General features: G+C 40.8%; 1 protein-coding gene across 1 annotated transcript in view; it reads right to left on the reverse strand.

The window, feature by feature from the left end:
• LOC110975331 (gamma-aminobutyric acid type B receptor subunit 1-like) overlaps positions 1-23,575 on the reverse strand; it is a 36,700-nt gene that overhangs the window by 7,517 nt on the left and 5,608 nt on the right. Inside the window, exons 2-11 of the mRNA XM_022227729.2 lie at positions 12,298-12,438; positions 11,750-11,920; positions 10,404-10,505; positions 9,867-9,981; positions 6,774-6,922; positions 6,016-6,166; positions 2,174-2,271; positions 1,753-1,816; positions 882-974; positions 125-275 (exon numbers count right to left, since the gene is read on the reverse strand). Of these exons, the coding sequence (XP_022083421.2) occupies positions 125-275; positions 882-974; positions 1,753-1,816; positions 2,174-2,271; positions 6,016-6,166; positions 6,774-6,922; positions 9,867-9,981; positions 10,404-10,505; positions 11,750-11,920; positions 12,298-12,438 (1,235 nt within the window). The remainder of the gene's footprint in view (positions 1-124; positions 276-881; positions 975-1,752; positions 1,817-2,173; positions 2,272-6,015; positions 6,167-6,773; positions 6,923-9,866; positions 9,982-10,403; positions 10,506-11,749; positions 11,921-12,297; positions 12,439-23,575) is intronic.

Here is a 23,575-nt window from a genome sequence, read left to right on the forward strand (position 1 = left end):
TCATAGGCTTTAAAAATAAAGTTTGAATGAAGAAATCTTGACAAAATGTACACATATGCCAGTGTGCCTCGAAATCGACCGTATGAAGTAATTTCCTACGGATTTGGTGGTAACAAAGGCGTACCTTCTCTTCCTGAAGCGCACATTAAAGGCTAGAAATCCTAACGCTAGCAGGATACCCGCTGTTGCCAGCGTAGATACCCCGATGAACAGACCGTGTGAGATGGTTTGTGGTATTTCTTTCTCTTGGATAGAATCAGCCGGGGGCTTGCCGCCTGTAGTGACATGTGCAAAATTTAGAGTAAAAAGTTCATGTCTTTTTCATGCTGAGCCCTACAGTAAAACCCTGAGAAGGGTTCAACCATCGACAACTTAAACGATTAATACGGGCTTTTCACAGCAGTCCGCCTCCAAGAGTTTGCAACGCACTGGCCAATCATGATGCGCGAAATCTGTCGACCCAATGCCCGTTTGGAAAGGGTCGACAGATTTCACGCATTGTGATTGGCCAACACGTTTCAAACTCTTGGAGGCGCACTATTGTGAATCGCCCGTATTGATGGAAGGTTGACTACTTTTAAGAGTGTTTGTGCCTACTCGATGGAGGCTCTGTGACTTGTGCAAATGGGAAACGACCACGAAATTCATTGATTCATGTGATTTATAACATTAATTGGAAATCAGATTATTTCAAAAGGGCCTGGTGGATGTATTTGTGTCGAAAGTAATTCTACCTTAATCCCCTGGTAGCCTCTGACTAACTTTTCACCATAACAACAACAACAACAACAACTTTGAAAGGCCCTTTGAAGCCAGATAATGTTCGGCTCAATACAGGTTCATTACTTTATTTTAAAAAAAATGTACAGCCAGTAACGTACCTTGCCAGACAATCGGTGGATCATTTGTCCACTCAAGTTTGTTCTCTTCCAGGGATGAAGGATGATAAATCCCCACCCGGACTTCAGTTTCATCTAAAAAGGGGATAGAAAAAATCAAGGATCAGAAACTCATTTTTCACAAAACCCCGGAGACAGCAAGCCTCCGGTGAGTGCTTGTAACTATTTCCTTCGAAAGCAATTTCTTTTTTGTGAAGGGTCTATGACACGACTTCGACTTCAGAAAAAAAATTCCCAACATTCCCAAACCAGACCGAAGTAGGCTATTTTGACGTTTAGCAAATCCTGTCCTCCACTGTTACTTTTCAAACTTCAAAGTGAAAACTTTGTCTGCAAAAAGCATTGATGGTCGTGAAAGTTGGAGAGTGTGTTCATAATATATGTATTGGAATTTTTTTTTATATAATAACTCAAATTCTTCAGCCCGGTTTTGGAATGGTTGGGCTCACATTGTGTCCAGCCTTTTGTTCCTCATTAATAATGTAAACTATTGGCTTTTCTTTCTCATAGAAAAATGAAAAAAACCAAACCACTTTGTAATAATGTTCCACTTTCCTGACGAATAGGGGTACTCGGTTTTGATTTGATTCCATTTCCATGAAATAATTTTTGTGTGTGTTGAGGTACGTTTTAGAATGTAAACAACAAATATGCCCACTCCAAAGGAAGTGTAAGTTGGTGTTCGCATGAAAACAAAAAGGCACCAAATGCCCTGGAAATTGCAAAACGAAAATTAAAAATATTCAGGTTAACATAAAAGTTCTGCTGCACAGAAAATCTACATACACCACGTGACCCTTTGACTTGGTTTAAACGCCCTCCGAGTCAAAATTCAGCTCAGTTTACATCTTACCTTGCTGTTGTTCAACTTGCATCAGTCCCTTTCTGTCACCATCGAATGTAAATTGTACAGGTCCCTGTAAAAGGAAAATATAAAAATGCGAGCAAAGTATATACTGCCGTAGATTTACCATATACATCTCTAAAAAGCTTATTTCTCCGTCTGATTCTTCGTTAGTATCGAGGTCAAAGTACTTAGTTTTGGATGCGGGTTGGTCGTTTCTGGCTATCATTAAGTCCATTTTAAAATAAAAAGTACGGCTTTGAAAGTAACGTTAAATGTGTTTTGCATATTGAACGGAAAATGGAGGCACTTTTAATACACACATAAATGTAGTTTGGTTTGTGGTTGCTATTGTTAGAATTTTGATACTGGGATTTTTTTGCATGATGGTCACTGCCGTTTTTCCTGAAAAAAAAGTTTGATTCCTTACCGACACGCCTTCAAAGTTTGTTGCATTCATTATTTCAAAGAATAGATTTGCCATCTCGTCGTCCTCGTATGAAAAGTCTGCAATCGTCCTGGGCGGATCTAAAACCAGTTCAACAATGAATGCTTAGGTTTATCTTAAAATCTCACATCAGCTTCAGCCTGCAAACGAAATGCATGGCTGAGGTATTGTGCAAGCATCCTGATTTGAATTAACTCATCACTTAATAATGCGTGTGAAGAACATTGTTGCAGTAAAAATAATGCAGAAAAAGAAGGTACTTGTGAATTTGCCCTCCATTCCTTCACAGGGCCACGCCTAATTTGCACACTTGTGCAGTGCACTGTGTGAAGTTTGCATTCCTAAATTTACATTGGCAAGTTCGTGCGTTCTTTTTAGTTTATTCGTGCGCGCATGAGTACAGTCACACCACTGATTTCCATTATATAGACTATAATGGAGATCAATGAGTCACACTCAAATGATCCTATCCGCTCCGAGCGGAACAAAAGAAGGCGTGTTTTTATAGTACTCACCGCAAAGGCACGCGTTTATAATGGGGTCAATGACGTGTTTCACGCGGAGCACACAGTACGCGTAACGAATTTATTTCTTATATAATAGAGTACCGAAGTGAATACGTCACGCGCACAATTAGAGTGTAAAAAGCATGAGCGCATGAACCAACACGCTTGCGTACTTCATTCCTTTGCACTGCACTTTCTGGTTCACAGTGACGTCACACTTCGGTACTCTATATATCCGGTTCGTAAGTGTGACGTCACTTCAGTTTAAACCAAAGATCGTATAGCGCCGCGTAGCGGCGCAAGATGGCGAACTTCACCGTGAATACACGTAAAACGTTGTAATCGCATGGGCGCCATTTGAGCAAACGATATGCCTGCGCAATGCACACTAATGCAAATGCGCAGGCGCCGCAGCAGGCACGTGCATCTAGTGAGCCTGCGTCGAAGCATTACCGTAAACTGCGCAAGCGTATCGCTTGCTCAAATGGCGCCCATGGTAATTACACCTTTTGGGCAGAGTTATTCATCTTGCGCCTTCGGCGCTATACGATCTTTGGTTTAAACCACGCCACTGCACACGTGCACTGCACATAGGGGTTACATGCATTGATCGCCGTTTACATGGAACCGAAGTTAACGGGCAACTTCAGCGATTGTCAAATGAGAGCCTGCAAATCGTGGCGGATCCACCTTTGTGACGAAGTCACTCACGAACCGGATGGTCTTTGCGTACATGCAGAACGCGTGCAAGAACCCGCTTGGAAAACTTTCTACCACCTGTCCTTCTTTTGCCGCTTGGGGGTGACCTTTAACTCAGGGTGGATAGGGTCTGGAATTGGTTTTACGCGGATCTCGATCTTGAACAGTGGTCCTAACGCTGGTTTCCACCATCCATTATTGGGTAGCTTCTTCTTTCAGTAAACCAACGACGGATCACTGATCGAAATTCGGATCCGTATGAAACAAGCAGGCCCTGTAGTCGAACTATTTCTTTTTGTAAAATCTCACCATTAATCATATTTTTCCGTTTGCTGCGACTCTCGCGGCGTTCATGGTCAATAACATCTCGCGCATTATTTAGGGGAATGGTACCCTCCATACTGATAAATTCTGTTGGTTGTTTGTAACCAGCGATGCGATGTTGTCCAAGGGCCTGGGTCCAAATGGTTGGCTATAGGTGGTCCAAACCATCCATTGTCCTGTCGATGCTGGTCGAACCATTGTATCGAGCTTGCCCAAGGTTGTACATTCATGGGGAATTTAGTTCGTACAGGGGAGGGATGAGTTTTTAAATGTAGTTGTCACCGTTGGTGAAGCCATATATTTTGTTTTGCCCTTAACCGTGCTCGCGAAATAAGACCCTACATGGTCGATGCTTCTTTCAAAGGGTCTTCCAACAACCTTTTGACATAGGGAAAACATGACAATGCGTGGTGGGGGGGACCTCCAGCCTCAGTGCCTGTGTACTCAACATACCAAGACATACCATTGAAAGGTGACTTAACCAGGGGTTTCTCTGCGTGAATGAAGCACTCCCGTGAATAGCAACAGAATCAACATGCTTCTCCAGTGTCAGACGTAGTCATGTTTTCCATTTTCATTTATACAGGCTTTAGGGCCTGTTCCTTTACTGTGCCTGTGGTGTTTTTTAGGGGGGGGAACTAATTTCGAAAAACAATTAACAGGAAGCACCGTTGACCGTTAAGGAACTACCGGGTATAATGGATAATTGGCATTTTCATTACTAAAGGCTTTACAGCCTATGCCCCTATAGGGAAAGAAAGCTTGTAAATGAATGTCAATACGGAAGGTTGTGTTTTTTGGAGAAAACTAATTTGAATATGCATTAACAAGAAGCACCGTTGGTCGTTTACGAACCGCGGAGCATGATCGATACTTGGCTTAATTACAGATTCAAGCTTGAGTGTAGCACTAAAGTTGACCTGCAATTTCGTTTTATATCGGCCGGCCAGGCTTGACGTATCCGGCAATCAATCCTCGTAATATTGAGTCTCAAATAAAGAGTGACATTTGGAAATGCGGATATGAGGTGCGGCTATTTTGCTAACGGAAAGACGGGTAAACGAACATCCTGACACGAGAAAGAATATTCCCGCGTCCAGAGAAGGATCGACAAGTTTAAACGACTTTGCATCCTCGCTGTTTGCCTCAGTGGCCTGCATTTAGTGTAGGGGATTTTATGCACGGTTTGGCCTACAATTCGAAGTATTTCCTGATGAGAAGAGTCGTCTTATCCCGGGACTGACCTTTAATAGTGACAAAAATTACTTCCGTCTGAGCTCTGTGACATGGTTAGGTTTCACCCACCAGCAAGATCGAATTGCATCAGTATCACTCACATAAACAAAATCCACCCACCAAAATGACGCTTGAAAGTATATAAAAACTGACATGTCCTGATACTAGAAACTCATTAATTAAAATCCATTGCTCTTTGGAAGGAGTTCTCAAGTTTCGCCACAATTCACGAATTTCAATTATTTTAGATGTCGCACGTAGACTTCAGCTTCCGTGGCAAAGTTGGTAACCGACCCCAACGTATATTTTCCATATTTATAAGGCTAATATTTTGCTGCATTTTGGTTAACTGAATAAAGAATTTTAGCTTGCACTTAGTGTGAATATTTTGACTCGAAGGTATTGCATGATGGATGTCGGAATATAAAGGTTTGCTGCAGCATGTGAAATCTCTTGTTAACGTAAAGGCAAAATCTTAATGCGAATGCTTCTTCAAAAAGCGATTACCTGTTTTAAAGATTTTGTCGTCCCTGTCTTTATCTCCCATGTCAAAAGGGACCTTGCATTTGATATTTCAAATATTTACTTTAATACTACTTTCATTGTAGCGATTTGTATAAAGACCTAACCGCATTAAAGACATTGTTTAAAATTCACTTCACTTCAGGTTAATAAACCCTTTGATGCGTTTACATATTTTGATCTTTTTGTTCTTCACCAGTGTCTTTCGTAACCCACAGTTCATGTTTGTTCTGGATAATGCTCGTATTCGTTAGCTGCAAGTTCAAGATGAGGTTCCATGAGAATGTCTTCGCTGGCATCAGTTAAGGTGGAAATCTTTCCGATGGATCGTTATCGTGAATTGTACCTTTCTCACAAACCTGATGGATTGCGCATTGCTTTTCGAAGCTCCGCCTAATTAGGCCTACAGGGCGCGCAACGGCAAAAATCCGAGGTCAAAACCCAAGTGAAGCCAAGTTGGATTTTGGATACAGCTTGACATCAAAGATGACAGATCATAATTGACATCCTCTCTCTGTTTCTCAAAGAATAACCCACCGAATTTTTGAAGTCTTGCTTCCGCCTCCTGTAGCGCAAGTGCTATTGTCCACACACTGTCGAAACCGTACGGAGCTTCCTGGTACCCGGACAACTTCTCTGGATGCCCACCAACATACTCTCTGTACTCCTCCAGAAACTGCGCTGTCGTCTGTTGGAATAAGTGCATTTTCAAATTGTCACCTTACATTTACATCATTTGATAATTCTGTGGTCTTTACACACCCTTAGGTTATGTGTAATTCAGTTACATTGAATGAGCAAGGTGGACTTGCTCTTCGGTGAAATATTTCGTTTCTTAGAGTGGATTCCACAGTGACCGTATTTGCATGCAACAGCGTATGTTTTGAGTCTATTTGGGAGTAAATGGTTTCACCTGCTCAAAACCAGTCCAAAGGTAAGTCGTCGTCCAGTAAGCATTTAAAGCAAAATATGGGACGGAGAGAACCCCCCCGCCTTTGTGTTGGCCATTGTTTGATTGGAATCTCAGGATTTCGTTACAGACTTCGAGGGGTGATGTGTTAGGTAACGATAGTCTAGAGTGTGTATAGGGATTGGACAGGTAAGAAGGGTACCCCTCCGTCCCATATCTTGCCTGGTATACCAGTTAAGCTGATGAGGAAAATGCATAGGGATAACGCATAACTATTACGGATGCCTAGCAACCTTCGATACAATACACGTTTAAGGTCTGGAAGATATCGCCGCTTAAGCGTAAGTGCACCACAAGCTTTCAACGTGTCTGATGTTGTACTCACGATACCAGCTACGCCGGGGGCGTTGGCAAGGCTTAGCGGCAGTGCGTCGGTGGTGAAGTAACCGCGGACGGCCTCCGACATCTCCTCCTTTGTACAGTCGTGTTTGCTGTCTTCATGTTCCCCTAACCACCACTGGTGACTGTACCATCCTGTCATTGACAGCAAACTGACATTTATAACTCAGGGCTTTTGCTGTAATGGAATAACTAACATACCTTGTACTCAATACTGAGTTCCAAGCTTGGAGGAGTCAGGTTGGTGTAGGGTATACTTCTCTTTCCCTCTGGGTTCGAATCCCAGTCGCGCCGACACATGGATTTTCCAGTCGCTGTTGAACCCCATTGGGTTTTTCCGCAACATTATCTCTCGGGTTTAAATTTCCCCCACCTCTAAAACTAAAGGCTTTTATTTACGTACGCGGTGTATTTTCGTCTTCTGAGTGAAAACAATCTTTGATGTGATATGGTTGCCATAAAATAAGTTACCACAGAAAAAAATCACGTATGGTCGCCCTGTTTTGGACCCAACCCACTACCTTCTGCTATTTAGCACATTCAACCAAAGAATTTGATTAGGTTAATGGGCTGGTTCTGATACAACATATGGCCTCAACGTGGTCACCCTATTTTACCATACTATTGGGTGGGATATGAGAACTTAATCTTATGAAAAAAGTCACGTGCTCTACGGATATTAATGATGTCGATGCATGCATGGTACTGTACTCTATGGACACATCGCCATCCAAGCTAAAGAGCCTACAGAGCTTCAAGCTTTGACTTTTATCAAGATGAAGAAACTTTCCCAGTTTCTCGGTTTACTTTATTCATTTTTCTATCGCACTGATATAAATTATTGTGTAACCTGAAATTTTATAAAATGGCTGATATTTCCGAGCTTTATAAAATGTAAATGCCAACGTGGACAAAATCTACTGATTTTCCAAAAGCAGTTTGCAGAATATTTTGTCAGACACAAGGCAGAATAAAAAAATGAAACGTGTCATACAAATCTTTTGTAATTTAAAACTGAAGTCATTGCAAAATTTTCAAAAGATGATTTTTTAAAGGAAAGGACTCCAGCTTCAAGGGGGTTTATCTGCGCAGCTTTCCAACTAACAATGTACAAACACATGCAGGAATTTCATATTGATAAAATGATATGAAACGCAAGTGCCTTGCCATTTAAAAACTTCGTAAAACGTAACACGATTATGGTCCCTTTCACTTATACCCAGAAAACCCCAAGTGCTTGGCACTTCTCAACATAATGAAATTATCGAAAGTTTACAGCCATTACAGGTATGTTGCCATGTAGGCTCTTACAAATGCAAAGATATTGAACTCTCTCTGAACCCCGAACACCAGCAATAACCAATTAGCTACTGTACCCTATGATTATATATACACACAACGGCTACAGACACAATGCTCAGTAGCCGTTGTGTTTGTTGTTGGAACAATAAACATTGCCGCTTGAATTGGAAACCTGTCAATCAAACAACTCAACCGACTTTCGGTAGAGGTGAGAGAAAACCCTTTTTAGCATAACTTATTTTCTACATAAACTGTATTTTAGTTCCGTATATACACATATCCAGGACTCGTGCAATTGGGAAAAGAGATATCTAATGTATCGAAATTTTATCACATTGATTGACAGCTCTCGTCAATAATATTGCATATCATTAGCAGAAATATCACCATTGGCTGGCGTCAGATTTTACCTCAAATAAACATTTTGCCCATTAGTTTTAACTAGAAGGGTTGTACTTTCCAGTAGTCTTATTATTTTTTAAATTAATTACTAGGTGCTTTGGTAGCTACGTAAAATTTGCACAGTTGCCAGCCGTCTGTCAGCTTGGGCAAATACCGTAACTGTGAAGTAAAAAAGAGCAGACACTGTCATGATTTCTGTGCTTGTTTGTAAACTCTGTTTGAAACCTGAAATAATCATAATATATTTCCCTCGTTGATTAACGAAGAAATGCAACTGTCGCCAAACACAGACATGTATTGCTGGATCCACTCTCTGCTCTCCGGTCATTCGTCAGTTGCGTAATACTTTCCAGAGTAATCCTTTGAATTACGACCGAAAACTTCCATTTAAACGTGTGCTATTCATTTCGCACAAATCACTTGTGGGTTGACATAACGGTGCAACATCAGCATGATGTGGCAATACATGGCGTATATATGGCGTATGAATATTGCTTTCCATAGTCATAACAAGGAAACTGCGTTTTATTAATTTTTCGAAAGGTGTAGGGAAATTGTGCTCCACTTTCAGTCAAGATTACAAAAAATAATCCATGCATTTGTGGCATGATTCCATTGTATCTCCTCAGAAAGTTGACAGGAAGATATTTTTACCTAACTCCTTTTTATATTTTGCAATAAACAATGTAGGCCTAAAATGCCAAACATACGAATTGTAAGCGAGCATTATTTTCTGTGCAGACAGAAGACATAATCAACTCACGTCACGCCATCACATATTTTCTCAAAATCAGTGTAATTTTCGATGGATCTCCTGAAGATCTGAAGTCCGCCAGTTCAGCCATTAATCAACCCAACTCATGACGCTCCGATTGCTGTTACTGATTTTAGATTTCTATTTTCAAAGGAAATATCAGAAACGCGTGCGCATACTGCTGGCACGCGGCTGTATAGACGTTCTTTACGTTACGTAACGTGCCACGGTACGGTCACCATTTCCTCGGAGACGTGTGGTTTTTCGAATCTGGGTATTTCTTTTGGCAAATTCATGAACGCCAGAATGTTCAAAGACTTCGAAGGTGCGCGCGGTTTCGCGCACATCTGTGTAAATTGAACGCTGATCGTCAAAAACAACTACTGAAAATCCTCAATATTTTCTTTTGTTCTACTTTGTTTCTTCTGAAATCTCAAACTTCACGAGCCGGATGGATGAGCAAAGGTACTTCACAACTATCTAAAGATTAGACCTACTGTACATATACCAACGATCCAATCATCGGTTATTTGGATATCTGTAACTGTCGAATACGGGTGCTTAGTTTGGATGAAGTTATCTACAGTATGACTTGGTCTGAGAGACCTGAATGGCACTTACCGGTTATGATCCAGACATATTTCTTGCCGCACATGCCTTCTTTGTAAGCCTTGCAGAATACCTGCCTCGCTTTGGTCTCGTAGAAATTACCGATGATTATTCGTGCGCCTTGTTTCTAGGGGAAGAATACGCAAATTATGAGGGAGATTTCATTTCAGTGGTATTGCGTGCTGTGAAGTGTGGCCTGGACAGTTGGCCAGAAAAGGCTGATTCAGAATTTTTGTTAAAGTTAACACAAATGTAACCTAATCAACTTGGGGCCAATTTCATAGAGCTGCTTAAGCACAGAATTTGCTTAAGCATGAAAAACCCTTGCTTAATAAACAAAGGTTACCAGCTCATGCTAACCAAAAGACAGGTAAATACTGCTCCAAAACAATATACATCACAAGAAGTTTTGGCTAGTAACCTGATTTGTCAAGCAAGGTTTTTTCACGCTTAAACAAATTTTTCGCTTCAGCAGTGCTATGGAATTGGCCCATTATTATTAAGCACACGTTCTGTTCAAGTGTCAATTTTTGAGTATGTGTAATTTACCTTCAGATTCGACACTTGGATGTCGGGGTTGTCGGCAAAACTTTCAGATGTAATTATCTCGATTCCGTTTTCTTTAGCTTGATCCAGGAAAGCAACAGTTGGCTGAAAATTAGGGAAAAGAAATCCAGGAATGCAAGTTTTTTTTCCGGGAAAGTGTGGCTCAGTGGTAGATGTATTTCGGTTTTGTGGCTTGTAATCGGAGGGTGAGCGGTTTGAATCCAGCCATTTGCTCTGTGCTATGAGTGTGGGCACGACAAGTCCCATCTGCTTGTCTCTCTCCAACTTGGAATACCAACAGGGGTGGACCCAGGGGGCGTGGGGGTGCACGCCCCCTTTTTTCACCAAAAACAAAACAAATAATATGTTAAAGAAAACAAAAAGAGGGAGAAGAAAGAAAAAAAGGAGGGCCCCAGCCCCATAAATTTGACAGATGTAAAAAACACCAGTTTCGCTTTCGGAATACCCAGCCTCTAATTTTACAGCCACGACCCTAAAATGTTAAGTTCACGCCCCCCTCCCCCGGACAATCCTGGATCCGCCCCTGACCAATGGTTCACAGCGTTACTTTGGAAGAATGCTGTTGTTGTTATCACCACATGGGAAACGCAAAATAGCAGTGTTTGGTAATTCCAGTTTTGGTACATTTAAGCCTGTTAGTTCGTCTTTGTTTTGTTTTGTTTTTGACCTTGTTTTGTTTGACTGTATTGAACTGCAATTGTCTTTCTTTCATGTATAATCTGTTGTCAGTCATCCTTGTCTGGTTCTTTTTTCCTGTCTAAATAAGGCATTTCTGTGTAAGACTGTCTTCTGAATATGCCTCTGTTTTTGCCCCCTTTTATTTCAATGTCTTATGGTCTTATTTAATTTTCACTCTTGTAGTAAAAACCTTCCTTTTATTGACCTTTAGTTTAATCTGATATATACTCTGCACTGTGAAAAATAAGTGTTGAGTCAAAAACAAAACCAAAAACAAACAACAAAAAACCTTTTAATTTGTTTATCAGTTAAAACTGCTGGATTTCATTTTTCACCTCTAAAGAGTTATCTAGCTGTTTGAAGCGTGATTTTCTTTAGCATTATTTCTTGGTACAAGCCAAAACACCTGAGTAGAAATCGATATGATTTTTCTATGAGGAAGACTTGCAGGCGGGAATGAAGAAAAGACAAAGAAGATAACCAGTCCTTTGGTGTTGCTCTGGAAGGCAAACTTTTGCCGCTGAGCAGGAACAGATGTGTATCAGGCGCGCATTACTAATTGGCAAAACATTGAATCGTAATAAGCCGTGAAAATATGATCAGGACATCGAACGCTTGTAGCTACAAAATCTAACTGAATATTCTCTTACCAAGGAGAACAAATCGATAGTTTGGTGGAGTGTGGCCACTCGTTTCCAGCCGAAGTGCTTGAGCATTGCAAACTTGACCGCGTTGAACACGGTCTCGGGGGGAAACGCCCTGAAGAACTTGGGGAAAAGGTTTCGATTGGACAAGAGCGGTGATGCCGAGGAGTAAGACAGCTGAAAGTGCGGAAGATTGTTAAGGATCAGTGATAAAGTGAGGTTGAACAAATTCAATTAGTCAGTAATCTATAATCAGTGATACCAATTTTGAATCCATAATTGTTTTAACAGAGAGTGTTTAACAGTTTATATATCTACTAAAGAAAGCGTACATTACGACAGGTGTTTAAACAAGTGTCGTCTCAGTTAACATAATTAAGATCGGCAGAATTCCTGTCAGATAAGTTCCTTTAAGTCTCTCTTAACGCTTTGACGGGTAATCACCATGCAGCAGGCACGGCTGATGAATATCCTTATACATGTACTTTGAAGACGGTGGACTGGTAACCAGGCATGCCGAAGTGGTACCGCGTTATTGAGTCATATTTACATACCTGAATCAGGTTCCAGTGGTGTGACGCCTGCGCTGTAGGCTGGGTGACGATGGAGCATCCAGCACCAAGTACCATGATCTTGGTCGTTGTTTGGTTGTAAAGCTCGCGATACATAACATCAGTTCCCTTGCCTCCATTACACTGCACACACACAATTAATAAAGCAACCATAATCTCCTAGCAGGAGCAACTAGTTAGAGGGACGACCATGCTTCACTTCAGTTCGACCAATGATGGATGGTTTGGACTATCCAGTCGACCGTTTGGGACCAGGCCCTAGGGCTTGTCATCAATAGCCGCTATCACTACAGAGGGAACCATTCATATGAAAATAATTTTACGACATTTCACTGTCCATGTACGCTAGAGAATCGCAGCCAACGGGTAAATGTGGGCAACATGAGATTTTAAATAAAGAAGGCCGGCTATAGGCCTAGGGTCGTTCGAGCGTAACTGAATTGCGTGTGCGCATCGTTGGAGGGCGGGGCCCGACGCCTGGTGGCGCACACGTTGTTTACAAGGGCACCGAAAGCAAGTTAATTGTGGCTTGCACATTGGCTGTGAACGTTTTCAAAATTTCAAATGGGGATGGGGCATCTGAGGCACGGATTTCCGCGGGGGGGGGGTGTGCTCCGTAGTCACACCACTGCCCACCAGGTACTTTTAGTTTGGGATTCGTATCAGGGCAAACCCTCATGGCTAGCAGAAACACCAGCAAAGCAACTTTCTGATTGAAACCAGTCTATTTTGTTTCGAAACTCCACCTAATGAAGCATCAAAGTTATACACATTTGCAGCATTTAGATTGGGAATTTAAGGCAGCATCATTTGGCGAGTATTTGAAAGGCAACATGACAAATGCAGTACCTTGAGGAATCCCCGCACTCTGGTATAATCTAAAAACCCTTAAATTCACAATAATTCACCAGTGATCCCTTATATTGAATCATTATATTAAGAGTCAGAAATTTACAATCCAATAAACAGCTGACACAGCGAAATGCATAGCTGCAAGCTTAGCATTTCTGTCCCCTCTTCAATTGTAACATCGGTACCAAAAAGAAACATTCAAAAAGTAAAATTTTAAGCCACCGAGGTTAACTTCCAACCACGTGAAATGCACAAGTGCATCGTTGCTCAGAGCACATGCGAGTTGATCCCTGTAGCGATTGCAGAAAATTTTCTTTCTTTGAAGTAATTGCGATTGGAAAAAAATGTATTTGCCAGGTACGGACCGACTATTTACCAAGTTTCTCATGCCTTTGGCAAATATTGAACCACATTTCAGCAATTATTTTGTTACACATTAAGCACTTCCTAGCTTTGTCGTTTACACTTGTCATTCAAAAGTGCAGGAAGAATGCACTCTGACTTAATATGCCTAATTTTCCAAACGCGGCAACAGTGGAACGCATTACATCACAGTGGATTGCATGCTTTTGTGCCCAAGCTTTATCGATTAATTATAAAATTTCTGTTCGTGTGTCTCTCAAGGAATACCCTTTTAAAATGGCTGAACTGATTACAAACCCAAGGACTTCAGCTTAAACTTTTAAACACTTTGCAACACACGCAGCTGTTTCATTTTACCATGGCAACAGCACATGCACGGTGGTGTTACTTTAATCCAAAAATCTGAGGCTCAAAGCTTTGGTCACGGAACGACGCTGCTGGAAGAGACGACGAACGGCGTTATCTTCTGTTCTGGAAATTTTCCCGGGCGTTATTCCCCGCATGCAAAGATCAATTAAGACGAAATCGATCACGGAATATGAAGAAAAAATCCTGTTTTACCGCAAGCCATAGGCCTACACGACCTTCAGAAAAAAAGGTTTCCCGAGTATCAATATGAAAATAAATTAATTCACAAAGATTTGGGGTCCGCAGCTTGTTATAAACTGGGTAACCATAAAATAAATCAAAGTCTGACAGTAATTGCTCTGTTAATTAACACAAATACTTTATCCCAAAGAGCCCCGAGCTGGACCAAGAGAGGGGGCAATTTTCCTAGCAACGGAGATTGCTTTGGTCAGAACTGCACTTCGCTGGTTCACGAACGAGAAAGAAATGCATGCGCTACGGTTTCGTAACTACTAGCGAATTGAACACTCCCGACCGGCCAACCTCTGTTCAACCGATGCGGGGGTACTTATGCTCAAGGCGGGTAGAGTCCCGAAATGACTACACCACCCGCGCAATTACGCGTGCAAAAGGCATTATAGCGCGAGAACCAGCGTGTGTACCAACACGACACGTTGTGGTTCAACATGATGTCACACTTCGGTACTCCTTATTGATGGGTGAATTATCGATCACCACATGAGCATCAAGAAAATGATTATTTTCAAACAGGTCACTTTATAATTTCACAAATCTGAACTTTACCTTCAAAGAATTAAGTTAGTCAATGAATATTATGCATACGTAGTTTGGTTGAGTTGTTCATGAAGAAGATTAATGTACATTTCTATGATAACAGTTTGTAAACCTGGATTCAATTATGCAGCAGCTTGCTTTTAACCCTATCTGGTATTCATAAGTTTCCTTTTGGTAAAATTAAAACAGTTTAAAGAAATAAATTTAAGTTGACATAAATCAAATTTGATGTCTACTAATTTTTCTACAGTTTTATGTTTAGATACAGATACACTTTTCCTCAAATTCTTAGAATGACTTCAGCTAAACAATTTCAGACGCTTGACGAGATCACCGATATATATATGTACATCTGAAGGAAATGTACTTGACAGTGGTAAAAAAAGGTCACCCGGCGGTCGGACGATACCACTGATTTAATTCTGGAGAAATTAAGCGCAACGCGGTCACTGACAAATCTTGTGAACAACCGCCTGGTTTTTGCTCTTCGTTCGGCATATTCTGCTCTTGTTCTCCGTGGTTTGTGTTTGGATGAAATCAGCAAGGCCTGGTTGCTGCGAATTTTCCACTCAAAGCTTAAACTTGGACTGGTTAGAGACCCTCAGCAATAAAGACACTCCAAGCATGAACTCCGACTTTCATCGTCTCTTGTAGAATAACCCTTCTGTCTCCACGCTCCCAAAATCAAACGTTGGAACTACTCCCACGCAAGAAACAGTATACAGCTATACGCCTCTGGGGTTGGACGAGGAAGTGATGGCTGTATCCCATGCAGAGACGCGCTCTCTTATAGATTGATGTGGGAATAAATTGGGTACTTTGGGGGCAAAAGTAACTGTTTATTCGGAGGTTTATTTTTGTCCGATTAAATGGAGTCTCGAGAGGGTAGAGATAATGAGGAAGAACTGACTTATGTAAAATCGTTGCCATGGATACCCAAGCAGTAAGTTGGGTAGGGATATTTTACCTGATTGCCTTTTCGTCATTTCAGGTTTTCGTGGGTGTATCAAGATATCACAGGTAATCACTTTGGAGCTTTGAATTACACGCCCGGCTGCAGTTTGTTACATGATTCAGACTGCAGCTACTCCATGGGACAACAATCCGTCTACAATCCCCCTTATTCATATACTTTCTAGAGCACCGTATAACCGAAGGGGAAAAAGTCCACCGAAATCTGTGTCAGGTGATTTTTACAACAGAGTCATCACTTCTCTTCCACAGTATATACAGTACATGTAAAGTGGAAAGAGCAAGATGGAGTTATGGAAAATAACATTTACCCCAAATTTTATTGTCACCACTTTTCCAAGAAGCAAACCTCAATTGTTTTGATGCCAGATTTCGTGTGCAGTTACATCATGAAGCTATCAAACGGAATAAAATGTTGATGCATTTTTTTCTAGAATTTTGTTTTGCGAGGGAGGTTCTCGTCAGAAACTAATCAAGTGAACGACGGGAGTAGTGCTGCACTGGTCAGAATAAAGCTTTCGTCGCTAAATACAGTGTTTAATTTATAAGAAATTGAGTCTCTTAGAGTTCGTTGGGTGCTGCGTACGTATAGCTCAGCAATTTTACAGATTTTGAAGCCATTTTCTCTTGGAAATTTAGGTTGCCACTCACCTCTGTGTCCCGAGGGATCAGAACCAGTTCGTATCCTGGAAGAATGTTCTTGGAGTTGACATAGTCAATGCCGAGACGCGTGGCGGGCAGTTGTCCCTGGCCGCCGGGCCAGCTGCCTGAGAACGGATACAGCCCGAGGAGGTACACCGGCGTCGCCGAGGCATTCGCGGCTGACGCGTCGGTCAGACAAAAGTGGGCCTCCACGGCACACAGGCCAAGGAAGGAGACGACCACGTCTTGAAACCATTGATACATCTTTGAGGGTTGACGTTTCTTCACACTGAGTGTCCGTACGTGCTGTACAGAACATGGCAATCTTGTTGGATTCCCTCCAAACGGATTTCGACATTTTATCCCCATCCGTCTAGCCAGGTAGCTGCGCGCTGAGCATTCTAGCAGCATTTGCACCACACAGACAGGTACCACCGAAAAGGCTAAATTTTCCAAATTTGAAGGGTGCCCTGGTTTTCCTACAACCTTGAACAAATTAGCGCATCGCCATGGCAACTCTAAGCTGACGTAAGCTCTCTTGAAAAAAAAACCTCTTCTCTGGATTAGTTTTCAAGCCCTGGCATTTGTGAAAATGAGAAGGCCAGTGAAACGACAAAAATGTGCAAGACGCCACATCCGGAATTTTCATATTTTAGTAAATCATTAGAAACTAGTAAAAGCCCTGATGTTGTGGATTGACGCAGTGTGGGACTACCAAAGGAATGTCCGGTGGAGACACTGGGCAGGGTACTCGGTCTTGGTTATGTTTATTATCTCTGCATAGATAATCTCCATCTAGGTTCATGCATGGGAAGCCCGTTCTGATAGAAAACATGATACAAAACAAGTACATGTATTTAGGAAAGGTAATCCTGTACGAGGAATCCAAGAAGCGGGCGCATTTATGTTTGTTTACGATGATGATTGAGGAATGGCATGTATTTCTGACAGTTAAGGATTCTGAGATTTTGGAATGGAATTTGGTGTCGAAATATTAATCACTCTTTATAAGGATCAGTTATCTAATTATATAAATTACTCCTTTAACCCAAAGATTAATTAAAAAGTAGTGAAACAGATTCCCTACCGTCCTTTATCCGGCCATTATTTGGTATGATTTTTAACGCTCCGTGTGTGAGAGGCATGACACTGGCTCGCAGGTTTTTTTGTTGTCATCGCGCGGTGGCGCCCTTTGCATCTAAACTAAACTTTTCGCAACACCTGACTTTTTCAAATGCTTCATCGTGCTTTCTGCAAATCTTGTATTTGATTTTGTCGACCAGGTTGAGGAATTTCCATTGAAAACCATCTCAAAGACGACAATAATTTTTAAAATTTGAAAAAATAAAAGCTTTAGTCAAATGAATCTTTATTGCTAGTTATACTATCTTTACGGACTGAAAGGCTGGTGTGCAAGGCTAAATAAAGCGCTCATAAAAATCATGAGTTTTTTTTTTTTTTGCTCTAAATCTTACCATCTGAGCATTTCCTCTCGTGGGTATTTCGACTGCGTCCAACAAAACTTATTTCAGTAATGAACCCAAGCTGGACCAAGAGAGGGCGCAATTTTCCTGGCAACTGAGGCTCCCTTGGTCAGAACTGCACTTCGCTGGTACAGGAACGACAATGAAATGCACACGTTACGGTGGCGTCGCTACCAACAAAATGAACCCGGCCAACATGGCTCTGTTCAACCGATGAGGGTGTGCTTCTGCTCATGGCGGATACTGAGGTTTCGTTTTTAATATAGAAGGAGCAAATGGAGCTCTTTGTTTTGATCGATCACTCTGTATGGCATCCTCATGCAAATGGATCATAACAGACGTGTAATTCAGGGTTCCCATGGATTTACACCATGTAAGCTTCTTTTGAAGGCGTTTGACTAAAATGTGGCTCTGGCGACTTTCTATCCACCCCGAGCTTAAGTGCACCCCCAATCGGGAAAAAAGAAAGACAGGTGGTTACCAGGGGTTCTTGCACGCGTCCTGTTGTATGCAAAGACCACACATGCTTGAGTAAATTAGTTACGCGTACTCAGCGTGCTTTACGTTAAACGCGCATTCACGCGCCTATGCGGTGAGTACCAAAAAAAAAAACCCCGAAAAACAAACAAACAAACAAACACGCCCTCTTTTGTTCCACTCGAAGCGGATAGGCCAATCCGACGAGACGCCATTCGGGGGCGAGGGGCCATTTACAGCTATAGCTGTCTCAACCTGAGCACTTGCGCGCACTGCGGCAATTGACTACTATAATGACGAATTTCACACACGTACACCGCCTGCGTGCGAACAGCTGCAGGATGGCCCCGTAGTAACGGCTTCTAATTTTGGTCGTCGGCTTTTTGTCTATTATCATCATGTGAGGTTGGGCCACACATTCTTCTTTGAGAGCATCACCTGTCTTAAGTTTTGTGGGGCGCATGCTCAGTACTAGGCTATTCCGGGAACAGCTACGCGCGCGCTTATCAAACGCACCCATACGCTGACTCATGCCCGCGTTTTGTTCCCAAAAGACCTTCACTTTTTGAAATACGCAACTGGCTCATTGCTTTTTCTTTCGAGTAATGACCACGAAAGCAGAAGGGAGCTCGTAAAATCATCGGGATTTGTTATTAGCTGGTTCGGCAGTTCAGCCGAACCAGGTATTGAAATCGTTCTGTTTTTTTTTTTCTTTCCTTTTTTTTTTTTTTTTTTTTTTTTTTTTTTTTTTCTTCTTCAGCCAAGTTTTTCTACCCCTACACTTTGGCACCTAGGAAAATCAGAAGAATTTCAAACTTGGAGGATAGTTGTGTGATTATCCAAGGACGGTCCTAGAAGAAATTCACAGTGATAACTTAAGTAGTTTATTTATTATTGATTTTTGAAGAATTAATTTTCCCCCATAGACTTTGTACACAGATTGCACACAGTTTTCGGACTGTCGTATATCAGGCTATGAGGGCGCTATTGCAGAATTACGGTCACACCTGCATGGGCTTTCAATTTTCAAGAAACTGTCCCATATTGAACCATGTATGGCGCTGTTGCACAACATAGGGTTTGTACACACATTGTCCCGCATAATGCGTGAGCAGTCCTCAACTTCGACCCAGAATTACTACCAGAACGAAGAAGAAATCAGACTAAATTTTCCCTTCCGTTCGATCGCAAATATACCCAAGTGTCCAAATATTAAATAATATTTCATAAGTTTTTCCCAGTTTAGACAAAAATCACGTGACATGAAATTAAAGGAGCAGTTTTCCTACACACGTGTTTCTAGCCCATTGACTTTGTACACGTTTTTGAGCGACAATTTTGGTAACTTTGCAGTCTTTCATCGTTCCCAAAGTGATAGCCAACGAAGACCCCGATGCAAGATTTATTGCAAAGGGATGACGTCATGATGACATCATCACCTTATTTTATATTTATTTTTGAATATTTCATTTTTCCCCATAGGTTTTGTACACGTTTTTCGACTTGACACAAGTGAACAAGTAGTCTTTAACTTCGGCGCAAGATTACTATAAGAACAAAGGCAAAATCGGGTACTTTACGCTCTGTTATTTTATTTGAAATATGCCTGAGAGTCCGAATATGAAGTAATATTTCATAAAAACTGTTCAGTTTAGGCGCAAATCACGTGACACGAACTTAAAGAAGCAGTGTTTCTGCAAACAAGTTTATAGCCCATTGACTTTGTACACGCTTTTGAGCGACAATTTCGGTAACTTTGCAGTCTTTGATCGTTCCCAAAGTGATAGCCAACGAAGACCCTGATGCAAGATTTATTGCAAAGGGATGACGTCATGATGACATCATCCCCTTATTTTATATTCATTTTTGAATATTTCATTTTTCCCCATAGGTTTTGTACACGTTTTTCTACTTAACACAAGTGAACAAGTAGTCTTTAACTTCGGCGCAAGATTACTATCAGAACAAAGGAGAAATCGGGTACTTTACGCTCTGTTATTTTATTTGAAATATGCCTAAGAGTCCGAATATGAAGTAATATTTCATAAAAATTGTTCAGGTTAAGCGCAAATCACGTGACACGAACTTAAAGGAGCAGTGTTTCTGCAAACAAGTTTATAGCCCATTGACTTTGTACACGTTTTTCAGCGACAATTTCGGTAACTTTGCAGTCTCTGATCGTTCCCAAAGTAATAGCCAACAAAGACCCTGATGCACGACTTATTTCAAAGGGATGACGTCACGATGACCTGAATATTTGCTCATACGTTTTGTACACGTTTTTCTACTTAATAAAAGTGAACAAGTAGTCTTTAACTTTGGCGCAAGATTACTATAAGAACAAAGGAGAAATCGGGTACTTTACGCTGTGTTGTTTTATTTGTAATATGCCTAAGGGTCCGAATATGAAGTAATATTTCATAAAATTGTTCAGTTTAAGCGCAAATCACGTGACACGAACTTAAAAGAGCAGTGTTTCTCCAAATGGGGTTTTTTGCCCGTTAACTTTGTACACCTTTCCAAGGCACAATTTTGAACCCTTTCGAATGTTTGCTCGTTTTCAAAGTGACAGCCAACAAAAATCTTGATACAGAAATTATTGTATATAAATGACGTCATGATGACGTCGTCATGTGATTTACTCTTGTTTTTTCAATATTTATTTCAGCCCCTTGACTTTGTACACGTTTTCAACCCAGCATTTGGTCAAACTTGGAGGATAGTTGTGTGATTATCCAAGGACGGTCCTAGAAGAAATTCACAGTGATAACTTAAGTAGTTTATTTATTATTGATTTTTGAAGAATTAATTTTCCCCCATAGACTTTGTACACAGATTGCACACAGTTTTCGGACTGTCGTATATCAGGCTATGAGGGCGCTATTGCAGAATTACGGTCACACCTGCATGGGCTTTCAATTTTCAAGAAACTGTCCCATATTGAACCATGTATGGCGCTGTTGCACAACATAGGGTTTGTACACACATTGTCCCGCATAATGCGTGAGCAGTCCTCAACTTCGACCCAGAATTACTACCAGAACGAAGAAGAAATCAGACTAAATTTTCCCTTCCGTTCGATCGCAAATATACCCAAGTGTCCAAATATTAAATAATATTTCATAAGTTTTTCCCAGTTTAGACAAAAATCACGTGACATGAAATTAAAGGAGCAGTTTTCCTACACACGTGTTTCTAGCCCATTGACTTTGTACACGTTTTTGAGCGACAATTTTGGTAACTTTGCAGTCTTTCATCGTTCCCAAAGTGATAGCCAACGAAGACCCCGATGCAAGATTTATTGCAAAGGGATGACGTCATGATGACATCATCACCTTATTTTATATTTATTTTTGAATATTTCATTTTTCCCCATAGGTTTTGTACACGTTTTTCGACTTGACACAAGTGAACAAGTAGTCTTTAACTTCGGCGCAAGATTACTATAAGAACAAAGGCAAAATCGGGTACTTTACGCTCTGTTATTTTATTTGAAATATGCCTAAGAGTCCGAATATGAAGTAATATTTCATAAAAATTGTCCAGTTTAAGCGGAAATCACGTGACACGAACTTAAAGAAGCAGTGTTTCTGCAAACAAGTTTATAGCCCATTGACTTTGTACACGTTTTTGAGCGACAATTTTGGTAACTTTGCAGTCTTTGATCGTTCCCAAAGTGATAGCCAACGAAGATGCCGATGCAAGATTTATTTCAAAGGGATGACGTCATGATGACATCATCCCCTTATTTTATATTCATTTTTGAATATTTAATTTTTCCCCATAGGTTTTGTACACGTTTTTCTACTTAACACAAGTGAACAAGTAGTCTTTAACTTCGGCGCAAGATTACTATCAGAACAAAGGAGAAATCGGGTACTTTACGCTCTGTTATTTTATTTGAAATATGCCTGAGAGTCCGAATATGAAGTAATATTTCATAAAAACTGTTCAGTTTAGGCGCAAATCACGTGACACGAACTTAAAGAAGCAGTGTTTCTGCAAACAAGTTTATAGCCCATTGACTTTGTACACGCTTTTGAGCGACAATTTCGGTAACTTTGCAGTCTTTGATCGTTCCCAAAGTGATAGCCAACGAAGACCCTGATGCAAGATTTATTGCAAAGGGATGACGTCATGATGACATCATCCCCTTATTTTATATTCATTTTTGAATATTTCATTTTTCCCCATAGGTTTTGTACACGTTTTTCTACTTAACACAAGTGAACAAGTAGTCTTTAACTTCGGCGCAAGATTACTATCAGAACAAAGGAGAAATCGGGTACTTTACGCTCTGTTATTTTATTTGAAATATGCCTAAGAGTCCGAATATGAAGTAATATTTCATAAAAATTGTTCAGGTTAAGCGCAAATCACGTGACACGAACTTAAAGGAGCAGTGTTTCTGCAAACAAGTTTATAGCCCATTGACTTTGTACACGTTTTTCAGCGACAATTTCGGTAACTTTGCAGTCTCTGATCGTTCCCAAAGTAATAGCCAACAAAGACCCTGATGCACGACTTATTTCAAAGGGATGACGTCACGATGACCTGAATATTTGCTCATACGTTTTGTACACGTTTTTCTACTTAATAAAAGTGAACAAGTAGTCTTTAACTTTGGCGCAAGATTACTATAAGAACAAAGGAGAAATCGGGTACTTTACGCTGTGTTGTTTTATTTGTAATATGCCTAAGGGTCCGAATATGAAGTAATATTTCATAAAATTGTTCAGTTTAAGCGCAAATCACGTGACACGAACTTAAAAGAGCAGTGTTTCTCCAAATGGGGTTTTTTGCCCGTTAACTTTGTACACCTTTCCAAGGCACAATTTTGAACCCTTTCGAATGTTTGCTCGTTTTCAAAGTGACAGCCAACAAAAATCTTGATACAGAAATTATTGTATATAAATGACGTCATGATGACGTCGTCATGTGATTTACTCTTGTTTTTTCAATATTTATTTCAGCCCCTTGACTTTGTACACGTTTTCAACCCAGCATTTGGGTTAGTTTGAGAGCTTTGATCAACAATACTTATCTTGTTGGTAAAACAGTCCCGAACCAGCTCTGTGTTTGTTTACAAACACGTTTCTCTAGTTTACAATGATGTTTGATTGAGCAGAATTTGCCTTAAGTGGAAAATTGAAATTTTGGCGCACCGTTCCTCTCTAGAGGTCCATTACACCTCATCCAGTCTTAAGACAAGTCAGGAGTTGTTCAAATGAACTTTAATGAAACCATTCCTTGTGATTATCCTCCATGTTTCCTGTGATTGGTCTTGTAAAAAGACTTGTGTTGGACTAAACCATGGCACTGTTGCT

Source organism: Acanthaster planci, linkage group LG02 (assembly GCF_054643075.1).
Source record: "Acanthaster planci isolate LZ-2023a linkage group LG02, COTS_SCS, whole genome shotgun sequence".
Taxonomy (NCBI): Eukaryota; Metazoa; Echinodermata; class Asteroidea; order Valvatida; family Acanthasteridae; genus Acanthaster; species Acanthaster planci.